The sequence below is a fragment of the Enhydra lutris genome, unplaced genomic scaffold, assembly GCF_002288905.1.
Source record: "Enhydra lutris kenyoni isolate GAN:26980312 unplaced genomic scaffold, ASM228890v2 scaffoldscaffold29, whole genome shotgun sequence".
Lineage (NCBI taxonomy): Eukaryota > Metazoa > Chordata > Mammalia > Carnivora > Mustelidae > Enhydra > Enhydra lutris.
The window spans coordinates 19,453,004-19,469,522 of NW_019154113.1; the positions used below are offsets into that span (position 1 = coordinate 19,453,004).

The 16,519-nt window shown below is 44.5% G+C and overlaps 1 protein-coding gene across 1 annotated transcript in view; it reads right to left on the reverse strand.

The window, feature by feature from the left end:
- LOC111152729 (HDGF like 3) overlaps positions 1–14,930 on the reverse strand; it is an 84,988-nt gene extending 70,058 nt beyond the window's left edge. The window contains exon 1 of the mRNA XM_022511318.1: positions 14,618–14,930. Coding sequence (XP_022367026.1) covers positions 14,618–14,701 — 84 coding nt within the window. The 5' untranslated portion in view covers positions 14,702–14,930. The remainder of the gene's footprint in view (positions 1–14,617) is intronic.
- Between the last annotated feature and the right edge of the window lie 1,589 nt (positions 14,931–16,519).

Here is a 16,519-nt window from a genome sequence, read left to right on the forward strand (position 1 = left end):
TGGACAGGGGCACTGAGGACCTAGAAGAAAGCAATCTGCGGCAGGGCCGGGCTGCGCACTTTGTGATGACGGCCTGCCGGCTGCAGGAGGCACCCGCTGGAGCAGACAGGGACGACTATAAGGATGACCCAGGAAGCGGTTTCTAGGATGAATGTCTCAAAGTAGAAAAGGAGACTAGGGTGGGAGAGTCTAGGTGATCTCGGAGGTGAAATCTGGGTAAGGAGAGGCAGTGGATGCGGCCAGAGGACATGGAGAGGTTCCGGGCTCACTCCGAGTGCACAGTAACACTGAGGGAGGAACAAGTGCACTGCGGCAAAGGAGGCGTCCCCCCGTCACTGTCCTCTCGTGTCACTCCAGCAAGCGGCTCCAACTGCCCACTCCCGCTGAACTGCTCTACTTCTGTAATTTGCTCTTAGCGCAATATAAAACAAGGGACACACTTGTTCTGGGTTACCTGATCCCTAGTAGCTAAATAAATCCTCGCCCAGACAAGGAGCTTATTAAAAACAAACAGTGGAAGCCATCATATTTCATAACTCTATCACAGGCTCTGTCTCTCCCCGCCTACCTGGCCTCCCACTGGGTAGGGCACCAGCAGACCCCCACAGCAACAGAGGGACTGAGCTGGAGAACGAGCAGAGCTCGAAGTATCTGGCATAGCACAAAGATTAACCTAATAGGATCCTTCCAGCTCCAGGATCCTTCCATTCAGTACAGCGGGGGTATTTTCTAACAGACGTGTACTTGCTTTGTGTGAGTGAACCAGCCAGATGTGAGATCCTAAACTGTGTTTACTACACCTTTTCAGAAATGCACCTTTTACAGAAACCATAGAATGCCTTACTACCATCAAGACTAGGTTCTCTCTACCGAGGCTGATCTAATAATAGCAAGGAAGTCTCTTTTTGATTAAACAAGTGATTTAAAAGGAAATACAGAACCACTAGGAACGTTAGTCCCATGACTACACCCACCTCAGAAGGTACCACACCATGGCTACAGCACAATCAAATGCTCAGGACTACTAACTCGTTTCAAAACTCATGCTGTCGGGGCACCTGGGTGGCTCAGTGGTTAAGCCTCTGCCTTCAGCTCAGGTCATGATCTCAGGGTCCTGGGATCGAGTCCCGCATCGGGCTCTCTGCTCTGCAGGGAGCCTGCTTCCTCCTCTCTCTCTCTCTCTCTCTGCTTGCCTCTCTGCCCGCTTGTGATCTCTATCAAATAAATAAGATCTTAAAAAAAAAAAAAAGAAAAGAAAAAGAAAAACTCGTGCTGTCGTTGGGCCCTTGGGTGGCTCAGTGAAGTGTCTGCCTTCAGCTCCGGTCATGATCCCAGGGTCCTGGAACTGAGCTCCCAGCTCAGCAGGGAATCTCCTGGTCTCTCTCCCTGTGCCCCTCCCCCTGGCTCATACTCTCACTCTCTCAAATGAATAAATAAAATCTTAAAAAAAATCCAACTACTGTCATATATATATATACACACACATAAAACTCACATAGATTAATTTCCCTTTGGCCTAACAGACCAGACCAGTGGTTTTTAAACTGTAGGAAGTGAAACTGATTTAGTGGGTTGCAACCTGATTTTATACAAAATAAAAATATAAAAATATCAGAATGCATCACATATAGTATGATTTGGTGAAACCTTATTACTAGTGTGTGTGTGTGTATGTGTATGAAATTAGTAGTTATTTCTTACTATGGGCTTTATTTCTTACTATAGTACAAGAAAAGTCTGAAAGCCACTGGACTAGACTGCAACAGAATCAATCAGCAACAATGACTCATTTTCAAGATCTAATAAACATTTTCAAAATTATTGACTGAATCCTCACGTAGCAGTTCAGTGAGGGGAAATAAGAACACTTATGTCTTGTTTGAAAGTAGTTGGTCTCATTTCGAAAGTCAAACAGAGGTTTAGAGGGAATTAGTTTTCAATCTAGTCAACATATGTATCTCTAAAAAAAAAATGAACCAAGGATCTGTCATACCACTCCCTCTGAATATGCATTTCCTCCAAAGTTAAAGACGCCATTAGCACAAAAGTTCTACTTCAGGGACAGAGAAAAAGGAAAAACAGATCTGAAGACATGAGTTTATTTTTTGACATTTCTTCCTACATAAAAATTTTTGAATCTTCTGTGACACTCATTTTTATATTGGCAACCACTTCTGAACCGAACAAACCCAGCCTTTCTAACAGCTCTCATCTTATATATATTTTGCAACAGAAACTGAGACGTTAATGTTATCAAGAATTTTCCAGTCCCCGTGGAGGCAACTTCGTTATTAGCATGGACTCCCTCCACTCTGACAACTAGATAATGTCTACTTCCGGGCAGCCTTATGGACTATGATCAGATTGAGAGAGTCCACTCAGAGCTCAAGTGTCTGTGCTCAAGTGGGAAAAGTAGTTTTCTCACAGATCCTTCCTATGTGCCAACGCAGTCCAGTTCAGTCTGCTCCCAAAGACTTAAGCCTGAACCTCCAGAAATGGCCCACCACACTTGGGAATCTGAGGGAGGGGTGCCAATGAGAAATGCCCACAATGCTCAGAGCCTAGAGCCAAGTCAATATTATAAAGTCACAAGAAAACTACTGAAAGACACCTGCCAACCACAAGAACATCCACTGAGACTTTACTAGGTTTCTACCACTGTATGACAAGGAGTTTGGTGCTCTCCTGGTAGGTAACTGTTAGGTACATCTTAACATGTGATTCCTAGGGAAAAAGAAGGGAAAGCAAATAAAAATTTAATAAACACAATTTTTTAAATTTAAATTCAAGTTAGTTAACATATAGCGTGATACTGGTTTCAGGAGTAAAATATAGTGATTCATCACTTACATGTAACACCCAGGGCTCATCACAAGTGCCCTCCTTAATGCCCATCCCCCCCAACACCTCTCTTCCAACAACCGTTAGTTCTCTACAGTGAAGTCTTTTATGGCTTGCCTCCCTCTCTGTTTTTATCTTATTTTTCTTTCCCTCCCTATGTTCATCTGTTTTGTTTCTTAAATTCCACATGAGTGAAATCATATGGTATATGTCCTTCTCTGACTTATCTCACTTAGCATAACACACTCTAGTTCCATCCACATCATTGCAAATGGCAAGATTTCCTTTTCTAAAAAGATTTGATTTGAGAGAAAGAGAACACAAATAGGGGGATGGGCAAAAGGCAAAGAGAGAAGCAGGCTCCCCACTAAGAGTGGAGCCCAACATGGGCTTGATCCCAGGACCCTGAGATCATGACCTGAGGCAAAGTCAGACACTCAACCAAATGAGCCACCCATGGGCCCCAGGATTTCACTTTTGATGGCTGAGTAATATTCTTGTGTGTGTGTGTGTGTGTGTGTGTGTACACACGGACCTTTATCCATTCATCAGTTGATGGGCATTTGTGTGCATTCCATAATTTGGTTACTGTTGATAGTGCTGCTATAAACACTGGGGTGCATGTGCCCCTTCAAATCAGCATTTTTAATATTCTTTGGATAACACCTAGTAGTGCAATTGCTGGGTCATAGGGCAGCTCTGGTTTTTAACTTTTTGAGGAACCTCCATGCTGTTTTCCAGAGTGACTGCATCAGTTTGAGTTCCCACCAACAGTGCAAAAGGGTTCCCGTTTCTCCACATCCTCACAAACATCGGTTGTTTCCAGAGTAAATTTTAGCCATTCTAATAGGTATGAGGTGGCATCTCATTGTGATTTTGATTTGTATTTCCCTGATGAGTGATACTGAGGATTTTTTCATGGGTCTGTTAGCCATTTGTACGTCTTCTTTGAAGAAATGTCTGTTCATGTTTTCTGTCCATTTCATAACTGGATTATTTATTTTTGGGGTGTTGATTTTGATGAGTTCTTTATAGATTCTGGATACTAGCCTGTTATCCGATGTCTTTTGCAAATACCTTCTCCCATTCCGGCAGCTGCCTTTTCATTTTGTCAATTCTTTCCTTTGCTGTGCAGAAGCTTTTTATCCTGATCAAGTCCCGATAGTTCATTTTTGCTTTTGCTTCCCTTGCCTCCAGAAACGTGTCTAGTAAGAAGTTGCTGTGGCCAAGGTCAAAGACATCGCTGCCTGTTTCTCCTCTAGGATTTTGATGATTTCCTATCTTACATTTAGGTCTTTCATCCATTTTAAATTTATTTCAGTGTTTGGCATGAGAAAGTGGTCCACTTTCATTCTTCTGTCCAGTTTTCCCAACACCATCTGTTGAAGAGACTGTCTTTTTTTCTGGTGGATATTCTTTCCTGCTTTGTAGAAGATTAGTTGACTGCAGAGGTGAGGGTTCATTTCTACGTTCTCTATTCTGTTCCATTGATCCATGTGCCTGTTTTTGTGCCAGTACACACTGTCTTGATGACTACAGCTTTGTAATACAGCTTAAAGTCTGGAATTGTGATGCCTCCCACTTTGCTTTCTTTCTCAACATTACCTTGGCTATTTGGGGTCTTTTCTGGATCCATACAAATTTTAGGATTGTTTGTTCTAGTTCTGTGAAAAATGCTGGTGTTATTTTGATCTGGATTGCACTGACTGTGTAGATTGCTTTGGGTGGGTAGTATAGACATTTAAACAATATTTTCTTCTAATCCAGGAGCATGGAATGTTTTTCCATTTCTTTGTGTCCTCTTCAATTTCTTTCATTAATGTTCTACAGTTCTCATTATACAGATCTTCTACCTCTTTGGTTAGGTTTATTCTTAGGTATCTTATGGTTTTTTGCACAATTGTAAATGGGATGGATTCCTTGGTTTCTCCTTCTGCCACTTCATTACGGGTGCAGAGAAATGCAACAAATTTCTGTAGGCTGATTTTATATCCTGAGACTTTGCTAAATTCACGTATCAGCTTTAGCAGTTTTCTGGTGGAGCCTTTGGGGTTTTCTATATAGAGTACCAGAGTATAGAGTATAGAGTGAAAGTCTGACTTCTTCCTTGCTGATTTGGATGCCTTTTATTTCTTTTTGTTGTTTGCCAAGGCAAGGCCTTCCAGTACTATGGTGAACAACAGTGGTGATAGTGGACATTCTTGTGTTCTTGACTTTAGGGGAAAAGCTCTCAGTTTTTCCCCCACTGAGGATGGTATTAGCTGCAGGACTTTGGTATATGGCCTATATGACACTGTGGTATTAATAAACACAAATCTGTAACTGAATTAATGTCTGCTTACAAGTTAGGCAGACTATATATATATATGTATATATATATGGTCACACACACACACACCTCCCCATATATGGTCTATGATCCTTTTAGCAAACTTATTTCATGTACATTTCAACATTTGATTCCAAGGAAAAATGAGAAAGAAAATAAGAATTATCATCCTCCCTATTTTACAAAGAGGCTATAATAAAAAAAAGATGTCCAAACCTGACAAGCCAAGACAGTGGTGGAATGAAGTATGTGTATTTTAACTCCTGGTGTCACTGTTCTTTCCAACATCACAGGAAATCTTACTCAGATACCTGGAGGATATCCCTTCTAAAGGCTTAAAACTCACCAGTTATCAGATTACTTCATTTTTTAAAAAAAGTTTTATTTATTTACTTGACAGAGAGAGACATCAAGAGCAAGAACACAAGCAGGGGGAGTGGGAGAGGGAGAAGCAGGCTTCCTGCCAAGCAGGGAGCCCAATGCGGGGCTCAATCCCAGGACCCCAGGATCATGACCTAAGCTAAAGGCAGATGCTTAACCACTGAGCCACCCAGGCACTGAGATTACTTCATTCTTTTTACCTTTATGTGGTTCCCTGTGACTATACAGCTATTCCTGACTAACTGCAGCAAATTCCTATTTGGTAAGAAAATAGAATAGAAAAATTCACTTACTAACACAGCTGAGAAGCTATTACATGTATGAATGGCAGTGAAGTAACACAGGAAGATGCTGTTACAGGGATTAAGAATACAGTGGCTACTAGTAGTTCTTATGATTTAGCTTCTAGGCTCTACTGAACCAGTAACTCTCACGACTGCTCCACCTGGTATTCAAAGTGTATGTATCCTCTCACACATAAAGGTTTTAGAACCTAAACCACGTCAACACCATGCTATTCACCGGAATTGATTTTAATGGGTCTCTGCTTTCTCTGTATGCGTAACTAATATCTTACTTAGTTTTTACTGCCTTGTGTCAAAGGGCTTGCAAAGACATACAGACTAGAGAAAAATAATTAATAAAAAAATAATGTATGATAATACAAAATAGTAATAATATAATAACGTCACAATAAATGTTCTCGGACATGAGAGTGCTGGCCTCCCTGCTGCTTCTCAGTACTACATATACATAAATGATCTTCTTACGCACCACCAACTGCTTCTTCAGTCCCTTTACCTACTCGTTACCACATGTCTTGTGTTCCTGTGGCATTCTTAACGATCTGGGATTAAGACACTTGCTCAGTACGGAACCTTAGGTGAATTTCTTAAGTTTTGGTTTTCTTACATCTTAAAGTAGTGTTATCAGATATTTGTCCTCACTTGTAATCAAGACATATATGATATATGATTTGATATGTCACATATGATATATATATATATATATATATATATATATATACTCTGCCTAACATGTAAACAAATAAATTCAATTAAATATTTGTATTTATTAAACTGACAAATATTTTTGAAAATTTGAGTCCTCTACTTACAATGAATATGTATGGAAACAGGTATTCTCTTATTCTTCTACTAGGTAAGACAGTCAAAACTTCTCTGGAGGACAATATGACAATGTAAATCCAAAGTTTTAAACCATGCACTTGCCACTTGACTGAGAAATTCCCAGAGACTTGTCCTGAGGAAGTTAACTAATGATTTAGCTTAAGCATGTTTCTCTGAGTCTTATTTTATAGTATAAAGCTGGAAATTGGGGGGCCTGGGTGGCTCAGTGGGTTAAGCCTCTGCCTTTGGCTCAGGTCATGATATCAGGGTCCTGGGATCGATCCCCGCATCGGGCTCTCTGCTCAGCAGGGAGCCTGCTTCCCCTTCTCTCTCTGCCTGCAGCTCTGCCTACTTGTGATCTCTCTCTCTGTGTCAAATAAATAAATAAAATATTTTAAAAATTAAAAAATAAATAAAGCTGGAAATAACCTAGATGTCCCTATAAAGGAACTGGTTATAATTTATAACAAATAGGTCTATACCATAAATCAGCAGATACAGCTACTACAAATAATGCTATAGGAATATATTCATTGCCATTGAAAGTTCCCGAAGATATAGTGTTTAAATGGATAAAAGGCTACAAAACTGTATAGAACTACAAAAATTATGTACTTATACATGTAGGTTCATATTCATGATGCTTATGACAAGGCAGAGGGATAGTAATCTTTCTACAATGAATATTATTACTGAAGTAATAAAAACTTTTTACACAGATGAGATACTTATAAAAGTCAATCCATTCTCTCTTTTAAATAGCTGAAGACAGTTTAAAGATTTTATTTATTTATTTGACAGAGAGATCACAAGCAGGCAGAGAGGCAGGCAGAGAGAGAGGAGGAAGCAGGCTCCCCTAGAGAGCAGAGAGCCCGATGCGGGGCTCGATCCCAGGACTCTGAGATCATGACCCGAGCCGAAGGCAGCGGCTTAACCCACTGAGCCACCCAGGAGCCCCAGCTGAAGACAGTTTAAAATAGTTTACAATATGAGCAAGGGTTCCTGGCTGACTCAGTGGAGAAAGTGACTCTTGATCTTGGGGTCGTGAGTTCAAGCCACCTGTGGGGTGTAGAGATTACTTTAAAAATGTTTTTTTCTTTTTAGGAGAGCAAGCAAAAGCAAGCGAGCCAGACTGTTAGGGGGAGAGGGACAGAAGGAGAGGGAGAGAGTCTTAAGCAGGCTCCATGCCCAGCAAACAGCCCCATGCAGGGTCCTATCTCATGACCCTGAAATCATGACGGGAGCAGAAATCAAGAGTCAGATGCCTAACTAACTGAGCCATCCAGGTGTCCCCAAAATAAAATCTTTAAAAAAAGTTTATCGTGGGGCGCCTGGGTGGCTCAGTGGGTTAAAGCCTCTGCCTTCGGCTCAGGGTCCTAGGATCAAGCCCCCCATCAGGCTCTCTGCTCGCAGGAGCCTGCTTCCCCCTCTCTCTCCCTGCCTGCCTCTCTGCCCACTTCTAGTCTCTGTCAAATAAATAAATAAATAAAATCTTTAAAAAAAAAAAAGTTTATCATATGAGCAGATTGTTTTAGATGCAAGGAATACTACTGACCTTTAAGGATCCTCTATGGTCAGTACTCTGTGGTGAAAGACATTTTTTTTTAAATTTCTAATTTGTTACAGACATTTTTATAAAATACATGAAAGATGAAATAGTAGAAAAATAGTCACAGAAAACATAAACTTCATTTTAAAAATTAAATTCATAAACATGAAGTTACTCTACCAGATAGATTAAAAAAATTTTCTAAATTCTTACTTTACATTTCTGCACCTATCTGGTCCTTGACAGGTTAATGGTCCACGGACCATGCTCCCAGTAAGCAAGGCTCTAAGTGATTAAGAAGCCTTTTGGCAGTGGACTAATCACAGCTTCAAGTAGACTGGATTCTGATTGAACATCTGGACAATCTTCTGCAACAGAAGGTAACTTTCTCCAATAAACAGGAGCATTTGGGCTCTTCCTCTATTAGGTTTACCATATTTACTAGCCTATGATGTTTTCCTATGCTAATAGATATTTTCAATACAGTCATATAATTTTAAACTATCAGTCATTTTCCAAAAGAATGAAACACAATCTCATATAGTAGAAACCTGGCTTCAGAGAATTAACATTTTCCAAATCCCGGGGAAACAGTAGTCATTAGGGCACAGCAAAGGGGATGTGCCAGAAAAACGATTCAGCAGGCTGAAATGGGAGCAAATGTACATATTGATACTGAGGGTTTAAGTTGCCTATCTGTTCCCAGATTTAAGCAGAAGAAAATGAGACAACGTGCCAGTCCCTCAGCAACATGAATATAGTCCCCAGGGAAAGGCTGAATGAATTCCTGCCACTCTACCTGAGGGATGAACCAATGATGGGCTACTCTGGACTCATGCCAAAGAGCAGGAATATAAACATCTTACTTCATGTTGAGATTAAAAAGAATTTAAGTCCCAAGTCATTCCCTGAAATTATGTAGCTTGGTCTCCAGAAATAAAGGTTCAGAGTTTAGTAACAGCAAAGAAACTGAAAGTACTATGGATCAGAACTAAGGATTCTCAATCAGTGTTTAGGTATGGAGGGGAGCCTGAGTGGCTCAGTTGTTAAGCGTCTGCCTTTGGCTTAGGTCATGATCCTAATATCCTGGGATCAAGCCCTGCATCAGGCTCCCTGCTTAGCGGGAAGCCTGCTTCTCCCTCTTCACCCCCCCTGCTTGTGTTCCCTCTCTCTCTGTCAAATAAATAAACTCTTAAAAAAAAAAAAAAAAGGTAGGAAACTTTAATTATGTAATTATAATATTTTTAAATTGTTGAAAATTTAATCTGTTGGTAGAAAAATGAAAAACTATACTTAGCACAGTGCCTTAACACATAGTAGGTGCTCAGTAAAAGTTTAGCTAAGAGTTTAGCTCTTCAAGCTGTCCTAGAACAGCGATCAAGTGCCTTTTTTTTTTTTTTAAAGATTTTATTCATTTATTTGAGAGATTAAGAGTAAGAGCAGGAGCACTGGGAAGGGGCAGAGGGAGAGGGAGAAGGCGGCTCCCCACCAAGCAGGGAGCCCGATATGGGACTCAATCCCAGGACCCTGGGATCGTGACCTGAGTTGAAGGCAAACACCCAACTGACTGAGACACCCAGGCGTCCCCAAATGTTTTATCTAGCTCTCGACTTCTTACCTGATAAGAAGTCAAGAGCTAGATTAAAAATACCAGCAATGATTTAGCATGAAAGGATTAGAAAAACTAATATAGTTAAACCAAAGACAGGCAGAAACCAGAACTAAAAAGAAATGTAAACAGAAAGCTGTAAAGTAGTAAACGAAGTTTCTCAGACAGTCCAAAGGGAACAGGAAGATGCAAATTGGTAGCACTGAAGCCTTAAAGAAAAAATAAAATTCTCACCTGAAAGCTAAGAATGGTCAAATTCAATCCATGAAGTCTGAAGTGTTAGATTCTTTTCTCCCACTTCAAAGTATGAAGTTGAGGTAAAACTTACACACAGGATGGGGTGCAAATCTTAACTGTGCAGTCCGATAAGGCTGAGTGTATCCACATCCAGATCATGATAACAAACATTTTCGGAGCTTCCTCCCAGGCTGTAACATCCCTCCCAACCACTACGAACTGATCCCCACTTTTGCCTGTTTTCGATGGTCATGTTATCACACAGAATCTATTCATGTTGGCTTTTTTTCACTCAATCCCAAATTTTGAAATACAGCCCTATGTTTGTGGGCCTCGGTAGTCTGTTCCTTTTTACTGCCGAGCAGCACGCCACTGCATGAATGCGCTGCGGTTTGCTTTAGCCGTTCTCCTGCTGATGAACATCTGGGTTGTTTGCGATCTTATGCTATGATGAATAAAGCTGTCATGGGTGAGCTTTGTCGCACAAGCCTTTTGGTGGCCATAAACACTCACTTCTCTCGGGTATGTGCCTAGAACAGACCGCTCAATTACAAGATAGGTGTGTGTTTAACTATGGTAGATTGGGCCAGTTTTCCCAAGTGGTTGTATCTATTTACTCTTCTATTAGCAATGCTGGAGAGATCTCATATAAGGTTTTTAAATTTAAAAAGAGTTCTTGGTTGAAATACAAGAGTTTGGGGGACTTTTTTGTTTTGCTTTGCTTTTTACTTCCATCTTTCAGAGCAGGGGTAACATACAGAGAGTGCTCACGCCTCAGAGGATATACAAGATAATTTGGGGGAAGGGTGTGAGAAGAAAATAGTACAATTTCTATTTTAGTTTCTTATTCTTTTACCTACAAAGTAAATTTTACAGATATTTAACATATAAATGGACACCGGTGTCCTTATTCAGATGGTTGTATTTATTCACTTTGAGCACACTGTGATTTACTGCCGTTTCGGAGTGCCTAGTTGAGCAAAATTATGGAATATTCACTTCTAAATGAACTCTTGCCAAATGAACAAGTGGCTAAAAGGAGTCCTACAAAGATAATACCAATAATGTAAGCACAAGCAAACAAGGAAATGGCCCAGCTGACAGTTCTATTATAGAAAATCTCTTTAGAAAAACTGTGACTATCTAGTCAGATCTCACAAGAAAGAGGCAAAAAATATTCCAAAAGTTATTTTTAAAAATACAGACTTAATCTATTACTATCAATATTTTGCTAATAAGAATTTTAAAACATAAATTACATCATCTGTCATCCGCTTTCTTTTGTATTTATTTTACAATGTAGGTAGCAATAGTGCATTTTACATGGAGATTTAATTTAAAGTAAATTTATATATATTAGGGATTTTTACCAATAGCGCACATGATCAATAGGATTCAGAGACTCTTATTTTAGCATAAGTATTTTTAATATCAAGCTAGTTAATCCGTAGGTACAAATAAAACTTCTATTTTTAAGTCATATGCAATATAAAATATATTCCGTTAGAAACAGTTAGTTGACTACGAACGCTAATATAATGCATGTGAACAGGGAAGAGGACAGGAATTAACTGGGAAGAGCCATGAGGGAACTTTCATGGGTACTGATACTACCGTATATCTTACAAGGGATTTGGATTATACCAGCGTATACATTAATCAAACCTCACTGAGTGGTACATTTAAGTGTGTTTCAGTTTATATAAATTTTATCTCAAAACGCAAAAAAAAAAAAAAAAAGAAGAAAAAGAAGAAAGAAAGAAAGAAAAAGGATCTATAAAAAATACTGACCTCTAGTTAATGATAATGCACGCTGAAGTATCTAGGAGTAAATTATACTGATGCCTGCAACTTACCTTAAAATGGATTAAAATAAGATGGACTGCTGTATGGATGGAGCGATGGATCGTGAATCACAAGATAAAGCAAGTGCAGTAAATGTTAATTGTAGAATTTAAGTGGTGGATATAAAGGTGTTCACTGGACAACTGTTTTAACTTTTCTATACACTTGAAATGATTCATGACAAAAGGCTGGAAAAAATAACCTATCTACTCAAAAGCTGAAAATTAAAAACAGTGTAGTGATACAAGGGGAAAGTCAGAAATCGAAAAAGGAAAAAAGGTAGGAACACCCAAACACCGCTGCTTGGTACTTTTACACAACTGAATCTGTGCAGTGAGAATTATGCCTGTTTCACAGGCTAGTAAATTAAAACTTAGAAAGATTACAGAATATGCCTAAGGTCACAGAGTATGAAGGGCGGCCAAAAGCGGAATCCAACCTGACCAAATTTGCTAAAGGAGTGAATCCTCTGGGCCCACATTCCTCATAAGGGGCTGCCTAGGACCCAACAGCTTCCCTACGGCAGGGAAGTTGCTTCTCCATTCAAGCATGGACCTTCTTTGATAGAAGAGTCCTCCCAAAATCTGTCTCCCCCATGTTTTTCCTCCTAGGTCTGTCTGATCCCTTGGGGCCATACAGAATCTAATCCCCACAAGACTGCCTTCATATCGAATGACAGTATTTGAAATATGAAGAAGTAGGATTTTTTTTTCCAGTTAGCATTTTGTAACATCATTTTGTGACATCATCTATAGCGAGGTGTAAAATGGGGATAATGCCTTAGTGACCTGGAGTGGAAGTAACATGAGGACATCCATGGAGCATACAACATGGTAACCACCAGAGTAGGGACTCACATCTTTTTCTAACCCTTACCTTTCCTTGGAAATTACAACATGCCACTGGTATAAAATGATATAAAATGGTATAAAATACCATTTTATAAAAAAGAAAACACATGTCCTTTCTTTGAGGAGTTTACGTTAAATGGGGAAGAGACACAGATTTTTCCTTCCTGTACTTATTTTATCTAACAACCTGATTCTGTTTCCTCATTTTATTTTCCATTTTGCCTTGGTTTGGAATTACAACTTCTAGGAATTTTGTGTGCAATCAGATACAGAACTAGGACTACTTCTACTGCACTTTTTTGTTTCAAAATTACTACAGGTGGCCAACCTAAGTAAGCAACTTGTTAATGAAATTTTAAGTTTTGGTTTGTTTGGTTTGGTTTTGTTTGCTTGTTTGTTGACTCTCCAAAGTTATTATCACAGCCTAATGGAACCTGAACCTCACTTGAAACCAGAAGTTATTAGTATTGGAAGAAATCCTAGAGATGATAATTTTCTAATTTCAGAAATGGATGTTCAGACAGCTGAAATGATTAGTCCATAACAGAGCCCAAACCCAATACCAGGCCCCCCAATTCCCAGGCCAACTGTTTTTTGTGTTTTTGGTGTTTTGTTTTTTTTTTTTCTGTTTTTAAATCCGCGAACTTAAAGCGGAAAAAAAAAAAAAAAGTGATTATGTCCACCCATTACTTCAACTTCACTAATTTCAGCCTGGCCACCCGTGATGTCACTTCCTTTTGTGAATGGGTGCCCCCCCCCGCCCCGTCTAGCTACCTTCACTTGACTGTAATACAACATTTTAGAGCTCACACTCCTATTTATGCCAATATTTCCCACATCTATTCTGTTCCCCAAGGATACCAACAGGGCCTCCAAGATACCCTGACCCTCCTTTTCACTGTTATTTCTCCTTTCAAACAACTAACTGCCAACTAGCATAAAAATCAAAAGTAAACGGGGTTTATTTTTAAGACACAAAGCACACACGGCAAGTGTTGATCTCCTCCTCGCCCAAAGGAACCGATTAAAAAAAAAAAAAATTAAGCCTGTGTATTACACGCAGATGCTTTCGAGAGAAAGAGCCAGCCACGACCTGGAAGAGAGAGCTATTGTGGGCTGTAGCGGGAGGCCGAGGCGAAGGTCTGGGATCCGACCTAAAACAAACATGGAGGTGAAAAGGCACCGGGAGCTCCGCAGACCCACCAGCCGGTGCCGGGCTGCGAGCTCCCGGCTACTCCGGGTGGGTCTGCGGAGCGACCGGCGGCGGGCAGGCGCGGACGCCAGGACAATGATGCGGCCGGCGGGGCTCAGGGGAAACTCAACAAGTCTGGAAGGCGAAGGAGGCGCCGAGGGATGGATGAACGGCTGCCAAGAGGCTCCTGCTGGCCTCTGGATGACCACTAGCCCTTTCCAGGATTCGCCGCCGCGGCCCCCGCCGGCCCGCCGCCGGCCATTTGCATCACGCTCCCCTACGTGCCCCGACGTTCGCCCGGGACCCGGCGGCCCACCCGCGACCCTGCCCGCAGCCCTGCCTCCCGCCCGGGCCCGCCGCCCCCGCGCCGCGGCTGCCCGGCTTCCCCGCGGCGGGCCTGCCCGGGCCGGAGCCGCCTTCCAGAGGGGGCGGAAGGATGGCCGCCCTCGCGGGGAGCGGGCGCGGCCCGGAACCCTCGCCTCCGGCCCGGGCACGGCCTCCGTGCGCAGCGCCGCCCGCGCCTCCAGCCCCGGCCGCGGCCGGCTCGGGGCGCCCGGGCTCCGGGCCGAGGCGGATGGAGGAAGGGGGCGGGCGCGCCATCATGAAGGGGAAAATGGTGGGCGGGCGGGCCCGCCCGCGGCCGCCGTACTCACCCGGGCCGGCCAGTGCGGGTAGCCCTTCATCTTGGCGAAGACCAGGTCGCCCGCCTTGTACTCGCGGGGCCGCGGACGCGCCATCCCGGCCGCTTCCTCCCCCGGTCGTCCTTGGTCGCCGCGAAGATGCCGGGAGGCCGCCCCCCCGTGGGCCGACGGACTGCGCCGCGCTCCCCGCGGGCCTCGAGCGGGCGGGCGAGCGGCCGCTCCGACGAGGGGAAGCGGCGAGGCGGCGGCTGAGGCGAGGGGTGGGCGGGGGGCGCAGCAGGCCCGGCAAATCACGGCCCGGCAGCGGGGGAGGGGAGCCCCCGGCCGCTCGGCTCTCGCCCGCGCCGAGGTCCCCGCCGCCGCCGCGCGCTGCTCACAGGCGCCGCGTCGCCTGCCTCATGCCGCCGCCGCCGCCGCCGCCGCCGCCGGCCTCCCTCCCGGGCTCCCGGGCGCGGCGCGAGCGCCGGGCCTCGCGCCTCCTCCGAATTCCTCCTCGGGCAGCGACCGCAAACACGATCTTATTATTGTTCTCGCGCGCGCTCAGCATCCCCCCCGCCCCGCTTCCCGCTCCCCTCCCCTCCCGCGCCGGCCGGTTAATTCCTAGGTACACGGCCGGCTTTCGCCCAGAAACCGAGCGCGCCAGCCCGGCTGCTCCGCGGGCGGGCGGGCGGGCGGTGGGCGCGTCCTCCCCCAGCACCGAAGCCCGCGCGGGGCGGGCGGGAGCGCCTACTCCGGGGGACGCCCGCCGCCCGCTCTCTTTTGTTCTGGGCCGGGAGCTGCCTGCCGCAGCCCAGCCAATCACCACCTGGCCGCCCCCCTCCCCGCCGGCCCGCGCAGCTCTAGAGGGGCGCTCCCCCACCTCCTTGCGCCCCCCAGTCCCACGCCCGGCCCCCGCCTGGCCGCCCCCGCGGGCCACTGCTGCGGGTGCTCTCCGGCGAGTGGGGCATAAAGGCCCTGCAGGCCTGGGGGACGGCTGCGCGAGGGGACCCGCTGCCCTGCGTATCAGGCTGCCTGCAAAGAGCCCCGCTCTGGAGTCGGCGACCGTGTTGGGTCCTCGCCCCAGGTCTGCCCTTGACAATGCACTGTGACCCACCGAGGGCAGGCTCTTCGGCCCGAGTCACGGGCGGTGGTTCTCTTTTGCCTGGCGGCACAGGCGGGATTCGAACGCGGACCTACAGGACTCCAGAGCCCAAGCGCGGTCGTGCTTCTCCAGCGCGTGGGTCTTGCAGGCCTGTAGTTTGGGGAAAGGGACTTAACTCTGGCGGGTCACTTGTTTCCAATCCTGGCAATATTTCGGACAACGTGTCTTCAGTCTGCCTAATGGTGAATCTGCTTCTTTCGTCATGTCGAAGCCCACCCGTAAGAAGTCACTGGCGCAGCCCTTGAGTGTAGCGTACTTGCTGTGGCCTTCGTTTGTCACGAGGACGGTTCTCATTCGCGTCTGTCCCCTCTTCTGAGCATTTCTGCTCTTCCCTTTTATAGAAGCTATTCATTTCCATCAGTACCTGCCTCCCTCGCTTGCTTTGTAGAGTGTGTGTGTGTGTGTGTGTGTGTGTGTGTGTGTGTGTGTGTGTTGCCTGGCAGACCAACCCCTGCTCCTGTTCTTGGTGCTGGGCTTCCAGTAATGGGGCTTTGAAGTCTCTAGACTTCCTGAGGCTTGTTGACGTTGTTACTAGCGCTTGACGTGACCTACTCATGCGTTTCCTTACTACTTGTGTCTGGTGACTTTCCTTCTTAGATATCACGCCTTCCCCCATGGGTCCTGCAGGCTCACCTGTCCTCTTTTCTCACCCTGGAAGACCAGTCTAGGTCCTTTTGTCTCCATTGTCCTAGCCAGTGTCAGTCCCTTTGGGCGGCTACAACAAAATACCACAGAAGGGGGGACTGATTTCTGACAGTTCTGGAGGCTGGGAG